At 44.2% G+C, this 18,404-nt stretch overlaps 1 protein-coding gene across 12 annotated transcripts in view; it reads left to right on the top strand.

Annotated features, from left to right (window-relative positions):
* The window catches only part of meiosin (meiosis initiator), a 69,308-nt gene that overhangs the window by 11,439 nt on the left and 39,465 nt on the right, over positions 1 to 18,404 (top strand). For 11 of the 12 annotated variants that reach the window (XM_069908344.1, XM_069908348.1, XM_069908342.1 and 8 more), the window contains 3 exons: positions 6,654 to 6,730; positions 10,587 to 10,717; positions 16,529 to 16,619. In XM_069908344.1, the coding sequence (XP_069764445.1) occupies positions 6,680 to 6,730; positions 10,587 to 10,717; positions 16,529 to 16,619 (273 nt within the window). In that variant the 5' untranslated portion in view covers positions 6,654 to 6,679. The remainder of the gene's footprint in view (positions 1 to 6,653; positions 6,731 to 10,586; positions 10,718 to 16,528; positions 16,620 to 18,404) is intronic. The other variant, XM_069908350.1, reaches the window with a different exon arrangement.

The raw sequence follows: 18,404 nt of genomic DNA, 5'->3' as shown, positions 1-18,404 counted from the left end.
CTCGCTGATCGCTATCCATCACTGGGTTTAGTGCCGTCTAAACCATCAGGGTCACCAATTGTAGCCGACTGCTACAAAGAAACACACACTCACAGTGTGGGAGGTTAAGCTCTGAGATTTATTGAGGCTGGAAAGGCTCCTTTTATATAGTTGGAGTTCCCGCCGTTTGTTTGATTGGCTGACATCAGCTGCAGGAATAACAATAGCGGGCGGGAACAGTCTTGCATGTGAATGCCCTTCTTCCCCAGTCTGTTATGATCTGTTAGCTGGGCAGCTTGGCCAGTGCTATTTTAGGGCTGCTGGTCTTGTACTGCTCCAACTTTCAACTGCACCAGTTCACTGTGTTAAGGGGGGTGTGTTATGCTGCTGTTACTACCGTGCGCATTGTGCAATGTGCTGGCTCAATCTCTGTGGTGGCAGGCCGCCACAATGGAATATTTTCCCCTTGCTTGGATAAGTGCAAATCCAACAACACTCAGGGTGATCAACATTATTCAGGTCATAGCAGCACATTTAATTGGCACCTCATGCACAACCATTCTCTCATTCACATCACCACAACCTCAGCAGCAGTAGTTTGGATGTACTAGAGCATAGAGCATTACTATTTATACCTTTACTTCCTATGGATGCTGCGAGATCTGAGTTCCTCCACTATTTCTAGGTTTTTACTATAATCACAGTCTGCAGATTTTCATGTTTTACAACTATCACACAAGGCAGAGCCTTCAGCCCACAGTGTTGTGCCGACCTATGTAAACCTACTCCTCAACAACCTGATCTTTCCCAGCCTCACACCCATAACCCTTTATTCTTCTTACATCCATGTTGAATGTCTTCAATGCAATGTGGAAGGCAAAGCAGGGTTATGCACAGAAGGTACACAGACAGCTATGCGACATGAGGCACATGTGGCAAGGGATCAAGACCAAAACAAATCATGTCATCCTTGTAGTTAAAGACAATGATGTCTCTCTTCCAGAAAGACTGAACATCTTCTATGCACGGTTTGAAGGGAAGAACAGGATGATGCCAAAGAAAGCCTTGTGTCCCCCTCTATAGCTGTGGCTGAGCTGAGGAGAATCCTATCCAAGGTGAACCCACGCAAGACGGTCAGATCAGGTAATGAAGGACTGTGCAGACCAATTGACAGAGGTCTTCTCGGACATCTTCAACACCATATTGCAGCAGTTCATCGTCCTGCAGGGTTCAAATCAGCCACTATCATTCCAATACCCAAGAGGACGACAATAACAGGCCTCAATGACCTCCACCTTGATGTGTCTGGTTATGGAATGGTTCAAAGCACACTTCCCAGAGATGCTGGACCCATTTCAATTTGCCTTTAGAAGAAACCGTACCACCAACAATGCTATAGTCTTGTCTCTTCACTCTGTCCTGACCCACCTGAAGAACAACACCTCATATGCCAGGCTGCTGTTCATCAATTTCAGCTCAAGATTGAATACATTCATTCCCTAGAGGCTGGTGGAGAAGCTGTCCTCACTGGGACTAAACACCCCACTCTGTAACTGGATTCCGGACTTCCTAACGAAAAGACCACAGCTAGTCCGGGTTGGTAGCAGAATGTCAAGAACCGTAATACTGAGCACTGGCACACATCAGGATTGTGTGTTCAGCCTGTTCCTGTTTACACTACAGACAACAGCATTGTCAGATCCAGCTCCAACAGGGTCATCAAGTTTGCAGATGACGGAGGAGTCACGTGATGGAGTAGTGGCCGGACGGTGAACTCCAGCCCTCTCCAGAAAAGTCGGGAAAAACAAAGGAAAACACAAAGGCACAGAAATAAAAGTTACAGAAAAGTGAGTATAAAGGTGGAAAGAAGATGGCGACAAAAAAAGAAAAATCGAAAGCAACGGTAAGAAGAGAGGAAGAGAAGACAAAGGAGGAAAAAGGTGAAGGCCTTACCTGTCCGAAGAGGCCCGCTGCGGAGAGAGAAACCCGCTCCCTCAGGTCGGTAAATAATGGACTACAAAAATGGCTCGCTGAGCTGAGTAAAAGTGCGCAACCGTGCATGCGCGAAGAATCGCGCATGCGCGATGCGAATGAAAAAAAACACACCGACGGGAGGGGGGACCAGCTGGGGAGTCGATCTCCACAGCCGGCAACGACAGCTGCAGAACACCTGCAGCAAGAAGAGACCACAGAAGACAATAGAAACAAGAAAGAAGAGGAGGAAAGGGCACCAAAGAAACAACAGATGGCCAACCCAGAGGAAGAAGAAGAGGAAGAGTACGGTGAAATAGAAGAAGAAAAGAAAGGCAAGGTAAAGGATATACTTGCTCTTATTAAAGGATACATGGAGTCATTTAAAGAATGGCAAACACAGGAATTTAAGGATTTAAGAAAAGAATAAACAACACAGAAGAGAAAATGAATAAAATAGATATGACCTTAACAGAAATGGGAAAGAAAATGGACAAGATGGAAGAGCGGGCAGTAGCAGCAGAAATGGAGGTAGAAGACTTAAAAAAGAAATTGGAGGAATCTAATAAAAAAACTAAAGAGACACAAGAACTACTAGCTCAAAAAATAGATACAATGGAAAACCATAACAGAAGAAATAACATAAAGATAGTGGGCCTTAAGGAAGATGAAGAAGGCAAGAATATGAGGGAGTTTATAAAAGAGTGGATCCCTAAGACCCTAGGATGTCCAGAACTACAGCAAGAAATGGAAATAGAAAGGGCACATAGAGTATTGGCCTCTAAACCACAACCACAACAAAAACCAAGATCTATTGTAGTAAAATTCCTAAGATATACTACAAGAGAAAAGGTACTGGAGAAGACAATGGAAAAAGTAAGAGAGGGCAACAAACCACTGGAGTATAAAGGGCAAAAAATCTTCATTTATCCAGATATAAGTTTTGAACTCCTAAAGAAGAGAAAAAAGTTCAATACAGCAAAGGCGATTTTATGGAAGAAAGGGTATAAATTTATACTAAAGCATCCAGCGGTATTGAAAATATTTATTCCAGGACAACAAAACAGACTATTCTCGGATCCAGAAGAAGCACGAAAATTTGCAGAACAATTACAAAAATAGACTGAGGGAGGAAGACGGGTAATGAGAGCTAAAATGATCACGATTGATATGTATGTGGGTAAAGACAAAAATAGACTAAGGGATGAAGACGGGTAATGAGAGCTAAAATGATCACGATTGATATGTATGTGGGTAAAGACAAAAATAGACTAAGGGATGAAGACGGGTAATGAGAGTAAAAATGATCACGATTGATATGTATGCGGGTAAAGAGGTATAAGAGTGAATAGAGATAATGTGCATACGTGAATGTATCTGTACTTAGAGGAAAATATAGATAGTATAGACAAGAATTAATAAGGGAAGGTAATGGAATAGAGAGAATAAGGAGGGAATTAAAAGAGTGACCTTTGTGACATATGAAAAGTGAAATCTTTTCTGGGGGGGCGGGGTGGGGGGAAATAGCGGTCACTGCAAAATCAGTTGACGCTTGCGAGTGGATTCGCAAATCCAAATGGAGAGGGGAGATGTGGTTGTCCGACAAGGGATAAAGGACAACTCAGGAGGGGAAGGGGAGATTGGGGATAAATAAGATAGAAATAGGAGAATAAGGAAAATGTTGGATGTTGTAGGAATGTTGTCTTATAAAGAGTTGAAAATAAGAAAACAGAAATGGAAAAGGAGGAAAGGTAATGATGGAAAAACGGAAAGAGAAGATAAACAAAATATAAAAGTGCAACGCTGAACTATATGACTTTAAATAGTAAGGGAATACATAACCAAATTAAAAGAAAGAAACTACTAAATTTAAATGAATAAATGTATTCCATTAGAAAAAATAACATATAGGTTAAGAAATAATATTGAAATATTCGAACAAGTATAGGAGCCTTACATTAAATACAATAGCGAAAACCTACCGGGGACAAACATTACCTAAGTTGATGGAAGGAGAAGGAAAGAAAAGAATGGACTCAGTAGAATTTCTGGTGTATTTTTGTTGAATGACAACATTGTCTGACTGGCTTAATGCAACCTAGATTGTATACCTAAAATGGATGAGGGTGGGGGGTGGGGGGTGGCTTGGGAGGAGGGGGGGGGGGGAGAAAAAGTCACTGTATATGTGTGAAAAAGAAATAGTGTATATCATGGCTAATGTGATTTATGGTGTGAAAAATAAAAAATTTAAAAAAAAAGTTTGCAGATGACGAAACAGTCATTGGTCTCATCAGCAACAGCGATGAGAAGGAGTCACGTGATGGAGTAGTGGCCGGTCGGGGAACTCCAGCCCTCTCTGGAAAAGTTTAAAAAAAAACACAGAAAACGCAAAGGCACAAGCACGAAAATTAAAATAAAGCAACAACGATGAGCCACACGACAGAGAAGAGGTGGAAAATCTAGTGATATGGAGCAAGAGTAACAACCGGAGTCTCAGCGTGGACAAGATGAAGGAGATGATCATAGACTTCAAGTGGAACAGGAACGATCACCTTCTGAAACCTGAACCTGATGCTCCCCACTACAGATTTATTGTCAGAGTACATACATACATCACACACAACCCTGAGCTTCCTTTATACTGCGGCTGCGACTAAATTACCACTAATTGGTGGGGCAAAAAAATAACTGTACACAGTGTAAACATGTAAATAAACAAAGAACTGTAAAGAGATAACAAATGTAAACAAACTGACACTGCAACACAGAGAGAGCAAAAGAAAATCAATAAAGTGCACAATTTAGAATCCTTAAATGAGCCTTTGATTGAGTTTGTCATTGAGGAGTCTGATTGTGGAGGGGGTAACAACTGTTCCTGAACCTGGTGATACGAGTCTTGTGGCAATCCAAGGACAATAAAAGTGGCAGGAAGGATCACTGAAGTCTCCTTCCCCCGCATCAACATTATCTTGGGGATCATTGTCTGAGGAGGGAGTGCAAAATCTTCAACCTCTTCAACCCTGCACACAGCATCTTTCAGCTGCTCAAATCAGGAAAGGGATACAGGAGGATCAGAGCCAACACCACCAGGCTGAGGAACAACTTCTTCCCACAGGGAGTGAGAATGATGAACGACCAAAGGAACTGCTCACTCTCACCATCCGAGACTCTCATATTTACAAAACAATATTTTATTTATTTGTATATTTGAATACTTGCACTGCATATGTATTGTTTGTCTGTATGTGTGTTATGTCTGGTGGCGTGTTTGCGCCGAGGACTGGAGAACGCTGTTTCTCGTCAGGTTGTACATGTGTGATCAGATGATGATAAAACTTGACACTACACAAGTCATTAGCTGCACACTTAATTGGCACCCCATGCACAACCATTCACTCACTTCACCACAACAGCAACAATTTGGACACACTGGAACATAGAACGTGGAACAACATTATGCTCATACCTTGAGGAAGGACTCGGGTCTAAAACGTCAGTAATGTATCCTTACCTCCTATGGACGCTGCGGGACCTGCAGAGTTCCTCCAGCATTTCTGTGTTTTTAGCTGAAAGGATAAGGGCAGCAAAAGCATGAGAATACAACCAACTAGGAGTTATCCTCCAAGCAGCACAGGATTCTGACTTAGAAATGTATTGCTGTTTCAAAATCCTGTGCACCCCTCCTGAAGATTATTTAGGATGATCCGCTATATCAAGGAGCAGGTCAAGAAGGCAACGGATTGCCATGTTTTCAAGAGCAACTAGGAATGGGCAATAAAATGCTGGCTCAACCTGAAAAGCCTGTGGCCCTTGAATGGAAAAAAAATATAATTCTCAATCAGAAACTTGGCAGAAAAACTGGAGGTTTTCTCATGAGTCTATTGACCTTGAACATCTTAGATATTGTGGAATTCTTGGATTACTCTTGGCAAGTAACTGAGGTGCAGAGACAACAAACAGCATCTACAATTCACTGGTAGCAAAGGAAGTAAATGTGTGCCAATCCAGTCGCCTTGTTTTCCCGTAGACATTTGATAGTGTCCAATAACATCTCCATACCTGAGGAGATGGATGGCAGGGGGAATGGGAGGTGAGAGAGAGCGGTTCAGAGGGGGAGAGGAAGGTTAGGAGGAGAGGAGGGAGGAAGGGGAGAGAGTGGGTAAGAGAGAGGGGCAGGGAACAGGAGAGGGGAGGGGAGAGGGGGAAAGGGGTAGGGGTGGGAGGGAAAGGGGAGGTGGGGAAGAGGAGGGAGGGAGATGAAGGAAAAGAGGAAGGGGAGAAGGAGGGAGAGGTAGATGGAGGAGTGGGAGGGGGAGAGAGTGTTGAGAAGGGGAGAGGAGAGGAAGAGATGGATGGAGGGGAGAGGTTGGAGTTGGGGAGAGGCAAAAGAGAGAGGGGAAAGGGAGGGTATGCCTTCTTCACAGTTGCCTTAATGTGCTGGCTCTAGGAAAGGTCTTCTGAAATGCAAGGACTCCCAGGAATTTGGACTCCCTCCAACTCCTTTCCATCAGGGAAGTAGAGAGCATTCTCTCACAATTTATATCTGCAACACAATTGCATAGCGGAGCAAGCTGAATGGCCAACACCTGATCTCAATGTTGAGAGTTGACCCAAAAAAGTTTTTTAAAAGTGACAAAATGCATGGAAAATATTTTTTAAAAATACAAACTAAGAGGGAAATAAATGTTGTTTTGTGATTACAGAATCCTTAAATGAGAGAAATAAAGGAATGCTTTTGAGAATAATGTCTTCCTTAATCCAAGTTAAACATGAAGTAAACGTAAGTCCTCTTATGCCCCTTTTCCCTTCACAATTATATTCAAATAATGAATTATAAAATCGACTTTCAGGTTGAATGCTTGTCATCAGAACCTTTGCATGATAGATTTCTCAAGTCAAGTCACCTTTATTTGTCGGTTGCACGATAAAGACATGATAGCATTTCTCCAGGACCACAGAGCATATTCACATAAATATGAATTAGAATAGAAGTTAAACACATTAAAATATTAAGATGTATACACTGAAAGTCCACAGTACCCTATCCACATATGTCCTAGGAATTCAGGAGCCTAATGGCTTGTGGGAAAAACTTTCCCAATCGGGACGTAAGCGCCTGAGTACTATGATACCTCCTACCAAAGGGCAGAACAATTTACATGAGGGATGTGTGGAGTCCTTCACAGTATTTATTGCCTTTCGCCTGTGAGTGCTGTAGATGTCCTTCATGATAGGAAGAGAGCTTTTCCACTGACTTCACTATCCTCTGCAAGGTCTTGCGGTCCAAGGTCAGCTTCCAAACCAGGCGGTGATGCATTTGCCCAGGATGCTCTCAATACATCCTCTGTGGAATGTAATGAGGATGGAGGGTGGGAGATGAACTTTCCTCAGCCTTCACAGGTAGTAGAGGCGCTGCTGGGCTTTCTTGGCTACAGAAATGGTGTTGAAGGAGCAGGTGAGATTCTCTGCCAAGTGCACTCCAAGGAACTTGATATCTTGACGACCTTAACAGTGGAGCCATCAATGGTCAGCGGAGCATGGCCCTCTTGAAGTGAACAACCATCTCTTTTGTTTTATTAACATTCAGATACAGGTTATTGGCTCTGCACCAGTCCATTAGTGACTGCACCTCTTCTCTACACTGAATTGTCCTTCTTACTAATCAGGCCCACCACGGTCGTGTTGTCAGCGAACTTGATGATGTGGTTCAAGCTGGGTTTAGCTTCACATTTGTGGGTCAGAGGAGTGAACAGGAGTGGACTAAGCACCCCATGCTCAGTGTGATGGTCTTGGAGGTGCTGTTTGAGGTTTCCCCAACAGCAAGTTGAGAATCCAATTGCAGTGGGAGGTGTTTACACCCAGCAGGCTAGACTTTCTTATCAGGTACTGATGTCTCTTTCTTTGGCTTGGCTTCGCAGACAAAGATTTATGGAGGGGTAAATGTCCACGTCAGCTGCAGGCTCGTTTGTGGCTGACAAGTCCGATGCGGGACAGGCAGACACGGTTGCAGCGGAAAATTGGTTGGTTGGGGTTGGGTGTTGGGTTTTTCCTCCTTTGTCTTTTGTCAGTGAGGTGGGCTCTGCGGTCTTCTTCAAAGGAGGTTGCTGCCCGCCGAACCGTGAGGCACCAAGATGCACGGTTTGAGGCGATATCAGCCCACTGGCGGTGGTCAATGTGGCAAGCACCAAGATATTTCTTTAGGCAGTCCTTGTACCTTTCTTTGGTGCACCTCTGACATGATGGCCAGTGGAGAGCTCGCCATATAACACAATCTTGGGAAGGCGATGGTCCTCCATTCTGGAGATATGACCTACCCAGCGCAGTTGGATCTTCAACAGCGTGGATTCGATGCTGTCGGCCTCTGTCATCTCGAGTACTTCGATGTTAGGGATGAAGTCGCTCCAATGAATGTTGAGGATGGAGCGGAGACAACGCTGGTGGAAGTGTTCTAGGAGCCGTAGGTGATGCCGGTAGAGGACCCATGATTCGGAGCCGAACCGGATTGTCGGTATGACAACGGCTCTGTATACGCTTATCTTTGTGAGGTTTTTCAGTGGGTTGTTTTTCCAGACTCTTTTGTGTAGTCTTCCAAAGGCGCTATTTGCCTTGGCGAGTCTGTTGTCTATCTCGTTGTCGATCCTTGCACCCGATGAAATGGTGCAGCAAAGATAGGTAAACTGGTTGACCGTTTTGAGTTTTGTGTGCCCGATGGAGATGTGGGGGGGGCTGGTAGTCATGGTGGGGAGCTGGCTGATGGAGGACCTCAGTTTTCTTCAGGCTGACTTCCAGGCCAAACATTTTGGCAGTTTCTGCAAAACAGGACGTCAAGCGCTGAAGAGCTGGCTCTGAATGGGCAACTAAAGCAGCATCGTCTGCAAAGAGTAGTTCACGGACAAGTTGCTCTTGTGTCTTGGTGTGAGCTTGCAGGCGCCTCAGATTGAAGAGACTGCCATCCGTGTGGTACCGGATGTAAACAGCGTCTTCATTGTTGAGGTCTTTCCTGGCTTGGTTCAGCATCATGCTGAAGAAGATTGAAAAGAGGGTTGGTGCGAGAACGCAGCCTTGCTTCACGCCATTGTTAATGGAGAAGGGTTCAGAGAGCTCATTGCTGTATCTGACCCAACCTTGTTGGTTTTCATGCAGTTGGATAACCATGTTGAGGAACTTGGGTGGCATCCGAGGCGCTCTAGTATTTGCCAAAGCCCTTTCCTGCTCACGGTGTCGAAGGCTTTGGTGAGGTCAACAAAGGTGATGTAGAGTCCTTTGTTTTGTTCTCTGAACTTTTCTTGGAGCTGTCTGAGGGCAAAGACCATGTCAGTGGTTCCTCTGTTTACGCGAAAGCCGCACTGTGATTCTGGGAGAACATTCTCGGCGACACTAGGTATTATTCTATTTTGGAGAATCCTAGCGAAGATTTTGATTACGTTGAATACTGAACTGAAGTCAATAAACAGCATTCGAACATACGAGTCCTTGTTTTCCCGGTGGGTGAGGGCTAGATGGAGGCGGTGGCAATGATATCATCTGTAGAGCAGTTGGATCTGTATGCAAACTGTAGGGAGTCCATTGACAGGGGCAACAGGAGCTCGATGTGTCCCATGATGAGCCTCTCGAAGTACTTCATGGCGATGGATGTGAGTGTGACAGGTTGATAGTCACTGAGGCAGTACACAGGCGACTTCTTTGGCACAGGGACAACAGTGGCGGCTTTGAAACATGAAATGTTAAAGATGTCAGTGAGAACATCTGCCTGCTGAGCCGGACATCCGTCGAGCACTCTGCCAGGAATGTTATCTGGTCCAGCAGCTTTCTGTGGGTTGACCTTGGCTACCTCCGTCTTCACTTCGGCCACTGCAAGTCACAGCACCTGGTCATTTGGAGGAGAGGTTGTCTTCTTCACAACAGCATTGTTTTTTGCCTCAAAATGCACATAGAAGTTGTTCAGTCCATCTGGGAGGGGGGAGGCATCACCAGCCCAGGCAAATGGTGTAGTCTTATGTTTGGGATAGTATCTTGGATGTTCTTCGCGTGTCCTTGCTGTCCAGGAAGTGACTATGAATGTGTTGGGAATGCACACGGTTTGCTTCCCTGATGGCCTTAGACCGCTTGGCTCCTGCAACAGCTAAGGATACCTTGTCATGTGCTCTGAAGGGATAGGTCTATGGGATAAGTCTCAAAATTCAGTGAGTTAATTGATTTCCTGTTCTGCCACTTTTTGTCATGGTGTACGACCAAACTGCTTTATTTTAATGTAAAAAATAACAATGAAAATATGGTGTTGAGAATTTTTTTGGCATTGCAAATCTGTAGAATTTAACTCCTCCATCATATTCTTTAATGGCATGTGTGCATTGCTTGCCAGAAGTCTCGTTGTCTTTCATCCTTGAGAAAGTAGTGCTGAGCTGCCATTATGAACCTCTGCGATCCAAATTTGGGATTTTTCTGGTTTGCATGAATTTTATCCATTCAGATCTCATTTCAAGAGCTTTCAAGCCGCATGCTATTTGCAGAAATATTATTTTATTTGTTTTCCTTGCCCATTTCCATTCACGCTACTACTGATAGTCGTTGAAAGTATGATTACTATGTTGTTATTGATACCAATAAAGAATAATTTGCTTCCTAATTTATTTCAGGATTGGAATTTTGAGCAAAATATCGAAATTCCATCAATGAGGGATATTCTGACTTTGAATTATAGAGAACCTTTGACTCCAGACAACCAGAAAATTAAACTATCTCCCCTGCAACATCGTCGAAGGCAAAGGTAAAATATTTGTTGAAATTACCCAAAAAATTAACTATGTGCAAATCTATATGGGAGGCAGAGGGATAGACAGAAGCTACTTGGAGACAGTCATACCCAAGAGGCAGGAAACTGTGATCATTAGGAGAGGGAAAGGAAAATGGACAGTCAGTTCAGAGCATCCCTGTGGCTGTTCCCTCAACAATAAGTATACTGTTTTGGATGTTGTTGTGGTGGACGATCTACCAGGCACAAGTCTTAGTGGTCAGGTCTCTGGCACAGAGTCTAGCCCATCGACTCAGAGGGAAAAAGAAGAGCTATAGAGATCAGGATTTAATAGTTATGGGAACAGATAGGAGGTTTGATACTTAAGATCAAGAGTCCAAGATGGTATATTGCCTCCCAGGTGCCAAGGTCAGCGACATCTCAGCTTGAGACCATGCCATTCTCAAGCAAGAGAGTGAACAGCCGGATGTCATGGTCCACGTTGGTACCAATGACATAGATAGGAGTAAGGATGAGGTCCTGAAGAGGGAACATAGGGAGTTAGGATGGAAGCTAAAAAGCAGGACCTCAAGTGATAATCTCAGGATGCTTGCCTGTGCCATGTGCCAGTAGGGGCAGGAATAGGAAGCTATGGCAGGTGAATGTGTGGCTGAAGCCTTGGTACAGGGGGCATTTGTTCAGTTTTGTAGATCTCTTCTGGGGAAGGTTTGACCTATACAAGATGAACAGGTTGCAGCTGGACTGGAGGATGACCAGTATCCTGGCAGGTAGATTTGCTAGAGCGGTTGGGGAGAGTTGTTTGGCAGGGGGATGGGAACCAGTTTGAGAGTGCAAAGAATAGAACGGATGGTGCAAAATGGTTGATGCAATGGGTATTGAATTTATGAGGAAAGTCAGGCCAGGTGAAGGGAGATTAAATAGTCAGTTGGAGGGTTTGAAATCTGTTTATTTCAATGCAAAAAATATTAAAAATTAGGGAGATAGACCTAGCGCGTCGATCAGTACATGGAATTACGATGTTGTTGGCATTTCAAAGACTTGGCTGATGCAAGGATAGGATTGGTTGAAGCAGGTACCAGGGTTTAGATGAGGGAGTGTCCACTGAGTTGGTGTGGGTAGAAGTCAGAAATAGGAAAGGAGCAATCACTGTACTGGGAGTAATCTATAGGCCCCCCAAAAAATCCCCCAGGACACCAAGGAACAGACATATTTTGGCATGGAGCAAAAATTACAGGGTTGTTTTTATGGGAGACTTCAACTTCCCAAATATTGACTGGCTCCTCCTTACTGCAAGAGGGATAGATGGGGCAACATTTGTCAGCTGTGTCCAAGAAGAATTCCTGACACAGTCTGTGGACCAGCCGACTTGAGGAGGCCCTACTGGATCTAGCATTGGAGCATTTCGGGGATAGTGACCACAGGAGACAAAATGGGGAAGGACTAATTATGATGGGATGAGGCAGGAACTAGGAAGAGTAAATTAGGAACAGATGTTCCCAGGGAAAAGCACAGAAGCAGTAAGGGGGGATGTTTAGGGACCATTTACACAAGGTTCTGGAGAGGTTTATCCCACTGAGACAGGGAAAAGAGAGTAGGAAAAGGTAACTGTGGTTGACAAAACAGATGACGCTGCTCATTAAGAGGGAAAAGGAAGCAAAAGTTAGGAAGGCCTTGTGACAATGATAAGGTATCCAGGAAGTAACTTCGAGTCCAGTCGTCACCTTTATTTATCGATCATACCATGCTCGCACAGTAAAGACGAGATAGTGTTTCTCCAGGACCTAGGACATAGGAGAGACAGAAGGTGGTACGAGAAGGCCCTGGCAAGTAGGATTAAATAAATCCCTAAGACCTTCTATGTAGAAGAACAGAAGGATGATGAGAATAAAGGTAGGGCCTCTTAAGGATCAAGGAGGCAACATGTGCCTGGAGGCAGAGGAGGTTGGAAAGGTCCTTAATGAATACTATGCTTCAACATTCACCAGGGAAAAGAATTGGTTAATGTGAGGTCAGTGTAAAACAAGCTTATCTGCTGGAGCATATTGAAGTTAAGAAAGAGGAAGTGCTGGATCTTATAAAATATTAGGATAGGTAAGTCCTCAGGACTGGATGAGATATACTCCTGGTTATTCCAGGAAGAGAGGGACATTGGCAATGATGTTTGTGTCCTCGCTGGACACGGGGGAGGTACTGGAGGATTGGAGAATGCCAAATGTGGTCCCCTTGTTTAAAAAAAGGTAATAGGGAGAATCGTGGGAGGGAAAAGGGATGAGAGGAGACTTAGTAGAGGTCTACATGATTACTAGGGGCATAGATAAGGTGGACAGCCAGCGCCTTTTTCCCAGGATAGGAGTAGCAAACACCATTGGACATTGTACAAAGTGAAGGGAGAGAAGTATAGGGAAGACATTAGGGGTAAGTTTTTTTACACAGAGAGTTGAGGTGCCTGGAATGCATTGCCCGGGGGTGGCAGTGGAGGCTGAAACAATAGAGACATTTAATAAACTCTTAGACAGGCACATGGATGAAAGGAAAATAGAGGGTCATGGATATGAAGTAGAAAAGCTTTAGTTTGTTGAGTAGGTGGACACAACATTGTGGGATGAAGGCCCTTACTGTGCTGTGATGTTTTAATAAACAATCATCATAATTTACATAGAAAACACTGCCACAAAGATCCACTGAATTACAATAAATTAAATATACAACCAATGTACATTTGTTCAGGTCAGGTATGGAGAAGAATAAGGGTTTTATGTACACCATGTGGAACTTTCCCAGTTTTGCATACTTGCAGTCACCCTGAATACATCAGAGCATGCACGGTTAGCATAGAGGCTAATGCAATGCTACTACAGCGCCAATGACCCAGGTTTAAGTCCAGCGCTGTATGTAAGGAGTTTGTACATTTGCCCTGTGTCTGCATGGGCTTCCTCCAGGTGCTCCAGTTTTCTCCCTTCGTTAAAAACGTAAGGGAGCTGCAAATCAATTGGGTGTTGGGGTGTATTCTAAATTTAAAATGTAATTGAGCAAGTTATGCAATATTAATGGGTATAAGCTGAACACATTAGTTTGATGAGCCCAGTAACCTGAAACAATTAAAATTGGACTTCCCTGTTGTTAGGTCTGCTTTGTTCATGAATGAGTGAGTCAAACACCAGACTGAGTCGAAATCAAGGTTCTTTGTTCTTTATTGCCGGATTGTAACACTTGCAACTAACAGTGTTAGTTGGAGAAGGCGCATTCTGCTGTTATCAGCAAGTGGTGTTTTTTTATATACTTTAGGATACGTACTTAGTAAATTATCATACCATGACATTGTCCAATGAATAAACTGTTGCTATCCTTCTCTGCTAGTTTCCTGCACATCAATTTGTCATCCCCACTCTTATCTTGAGAGTACAAGGTCACAACTGCATCTTGTTACGGCCCAGCACTGGGTGACTCCTTCTACATTCCCAGCTCATGATGTTTTTACCTAACACTGTGAATACTACCCACAGAGGTACCTTTCATTGCTGACATTTCTATATTCTAACAAAAGGAAGTTTCAGCATCCCAAAGCTACCCCAGAGAGCTGTTAATATCATGACCTGATAAAGAGCATTGCAGTTTTAATGATTCATCGTTCCTTTGGCTTTGTAAATATTTATTTAAAAATTGGCAAATGCCATCACAAAAATACCTGATGAGGAACATCATTTGAAGGACTGTCAATTGCTTGCTTCCGCAGCCATTTCTTGACGAGAGGTGAACATTAATGAGACACTGAAGTTGTTCGCAGAATCCCAAAACAATATTTCACTGTGATAGTACAGATCTATCACCAATGTACATAGTGTATCATCTTCTTTTTCTTTGGCTTGGCTTCGCGGACGAAGATTTATGGAGGGGGTAAAATGTCCACGTCAGCTGCAGGCTCGTTTGTGGCTGACAAGTCCGATGCGGGACAGGCAGACACGGTTGCAGCGGTTGCAGGGGAAAATTGGTGGGTTGGGGTTGGGTATTGGGTTTTTCCTCCTTTGCCTTTTGTCAGTGAGGTGGGCTCTGCGGTCTTCTTCAAAGGAGGTTGCTGCCCGCCAAACTGTGAGGCGCCAAGATGCACGGTTTGAGGCGTTATCAGCCCACTGGCAGTGGTCAATGTGGCAGGCACCAAGAGATTTCTTTAGGCAGTCCTTGTACCTCTTCTTTGGTGCACCTCTGTCACGGTGGCCAGTGGAGAGCTCGCCATATAACACGATCTTGGGAAGGTGATGGTCCTCCATTCTGGAGACGTGATTCAGCTTACAGCGATTGGCTGAGAGCTAACCCACACCTATTGTCTGGGCCTTAAAGGGTTGTGTCCCTAGCCAGGTCGGATCATTCTGGACTGGTCGGCCACCTGTGAAGAGCTCCGGTCTTTTGCTAATAAAAGCCTTGGTTTGGATCAACAAGTCTTTGGTTCTTTCGACGAGCTCTACATCCACGAAAGGTGGTTGACATTCCAAGTGCGACACAGTATTCCAAGTTTGATTCAACACGGCTAAGCCTCAGTTAGGAGTGTAAGGTAATAACCCAGAGGTTTCGAAAGAGATCTAGTTTAAGATACTGAGCTTCCGAGTGGAAAATAATTTGATCCTGTTTTCTGAAAGATACAAGAGGTCCCGTAGCATTATGTGGAGAAAGTGCATGGGGCTCTCATCAAATTTCTACTCCCTATTTGACCTAATTTTAAAAAAATTTACCATGCCACAGTTGAAGGCACTGATCTGTGTGTGAATTGACTGCCACATCCACAACTATGCTTTACGTTGACTGTCAAATATGTTGGTCCATTCTGCAGTTGGGAAATGGAATCTTTATAGTTGTTTAAACATGCAAGACTCAAATCATGGCAAAATTTGGTGGATATGCTGTAGCCATTTGGTGGATAAATGTGCTCCATTGGACATCATGTTCAAATTACATGACAATTTCCAATGATACAGGTCCAGAGGCACGTCACGTGAAACTGAGTCACTATTCTCAATCTCTACCGCTCCTAACTCAATCACTTAAGTAGCAGGGATACTTAAAACTCGATAGGAAACAAGGTTGGAGACTGACAGCTTTTGGAAAAAACTTAAAAGCGAACTTCTTTACTAGAAAATTGAATGTCGAACTTGCCACTTGGAAGCTTCAGAAACAAATTAAATAAGCAGGTAGATTTAAATAAACTAGAGTAAAACACGGGCAGAGACCCAGTTCTATGCTTTGGATCATTTGATGTGTTTGCTACATGAATAAAATATTAATTTCTGATGCTGAGATAAGATTAGCCTGTTAGCCAGCAGATGGTGCTCCAAGGACTGATCCTCATGAGTAACATTAACAAGGGGAAGGCTCAGCCTTGCTTTGGGAATGCAGAACTATGATTGAACTTTGTTTTTCATTTTTTTTATGCTCTCTTCTCTATTCTCGCACTTCAGTGGTGACTGCAGGTCATATTTTCTGCCAATGTGGAGTTTCATTGTGAGGGGACTATTGTGTAAATGTTGCACCCTATGAATTTCTAGCACATGCTTTAAGCATGAAATCTCACCCATCAGGATCTAATGAACATTTACTGCAACTATGAGTTTCCAGTATCTCTCCTCCTTGTGCCCAACATTTTTCTCTCATTGTCTTCTATTTTGTCCCCCCCCCCACTTTTCAGTTACCTTTTAACTCACTGGTTGTTTTCAATTTCTTTCTGCATCCCTTTTTTATTTCCTCCATCTGTCATCTAGCTTGCTGCTTCTTGTTCATTTCACTTCCAGCAGCTAACTAGATGTTCTCTCAGGGATATAATATGTGGTCTCTTCCCAGGGAGCAGTATCGTAGCAATGTGAACTCACTGCGAGACCTGGCTGCCGTTCTGCCTGTGCCGCCTCAGAAACCGGAGAAGCATCTCACAAAGGTACAAAAACCCCTTACCAACCTGCCCTGCAAAAAAATAACCCCCTCCATAAACTTCCTGTCTTCTGCGTTAAGCTGTTCAATAATATTTCTCTATAACACGCAGTCTCTCGGCTGAACTAAGACTAACATCATGCCTGTCCCTCAAGTAATTAATCGTGGAAGAAATATGTAAACAAGAACAAAACATAATTAAAATTAGCTCATTAATTGTCGTTCTTCATCTTGAGGTAGGTGATGGAGTTATTCTAAAGTACACTAAGAGGGCATGGTCTGTGTTTGAACTGCTCAGTTATGAGCCGCAGGACAAATTGGTTTTGGGAAAAAAGCAGCACTGATTCACGGAATGATGCTGGTGGTAACTAATGGGGATGGATTGCATCATCCAAGCTTGCATTCGTTGAGCATAGAAGAATGAAGGGTGATCTCATTGACACTAAAATAATATATAAAGTTGATGGCGAGAATCTATTCTCTGATATGTAGAGCTATAAATTTGAATTAGAGCCAGACCATTCAAAAGAGATGCAAGAAATTAATAGCAGATATCAGCAGGTCTTGCAGCATCTGTGGAGGCAGCAGTTTTCAGTCAACATTTCAGCTCCTGATGCACGTTTTCAACTCAAAATTTCAACCTTGTAGTGGCCCACACACAGTCATGGACTGGCCCACAAAATGGCCAACGAACACGGCGATTGCTCGGATCTGGGGGGTGACACCGGCTGTTGTCCCAGGTAACCTCCCACAAGACGGGAAGGTGGGGAACTCTGGCAGGAACACCGGCCAATCCCAGGTCAGAGCTCCAATGACACAGGGCCCTGACGTCAGTGCCTAAGGCCCATATAAGTCCGAAGGACAAAGCAATAAATCAGACTCAATTCCAGGGCTTTGGTGTGCGTGTCGTTCTTCTCCATGTCCAATAGTGCAAATGATACATTGGTGACCCTGACAGGTCCAACCAGCAGTTGGACCCGAAGATGACGGATCAAGTGGAGCCAGCGACCATCCATGTGGTCTCACTCAAGCTCCCAATGTTTTGGGTGTCACAGCCACATATGTGGATCGAGCAGGCCAAGGCTCAGTTCCAGCTACAACATATCGCCGCCGACAACACCTGTTACTTCTATTTTGTGAGCGCCCTCGATCAGGACACAGTGGCAAGGGTCATAGATATTCTACAGCAGCCTCCAGAGCGTCTGGGACAGCCTCCATAAGCAGGTCAGCCAGTGGGTTAAAACCTGCACAAACTGCCAGTCCTTCAAAGTGCAAGTTCACATGAGGGCACCCACTCAGACCTTTGAACCATCGCGGCACAGGTTCAGCCATGTACATATTGACATAGTGAGGCTTTTACCAGTTTCCCATGGGCGAGATACCTCTTGACCATCGTTGACCGCTCCACAAGGTAGCCTGAGGCAGTCCCGCTAGCTGATACCACCACAGAAACTTGTGGCAGGGCACGCATCAACACATGGGTGTCTACATTTGGGGTCCCAGAGCACCTAACCTCACACAGAGAGGCACAATTTATCTTTTGGTTCTGGGCAGCGCTGACTAACTTCCTGGTGACACAGTTCCACCACACTAAGGCCAATGGGTTGGAGGAGCGGTTTCGCAGGCATCTCAAAGCAGCTTTGATGGTCCAGCTCAAGGGTCCAAACTGGGTGGACGAACTGCTTTGGATCCTGCTGGAGATTCGTACCATGTCGAAGGAAGACTTCAAATGCCTCAGCAGTGGAGATGGTGTACGGTATATCCTTAATTATTCCAGGGGAGTTCCTGGTCC

The sequence above is a fragment of the Narcine bancroftii genome, chromosome 13, assembly GCF_036971445.1.
Source record: "Narcine bancroftii isolate sNarBan1 chromosome 13, sNarBan1.hap1, whole genome shotgun sequence".
Lineage (NCBI taxonomy): Eukaryota > Metazoa > Chordata > Chondrichthyes > Torpediniformes > Narcinidae > Narcine > Narcine bancroftii.
This window is presented reverse-complemented; position numbering and strand designations above follow the sequence as displayed.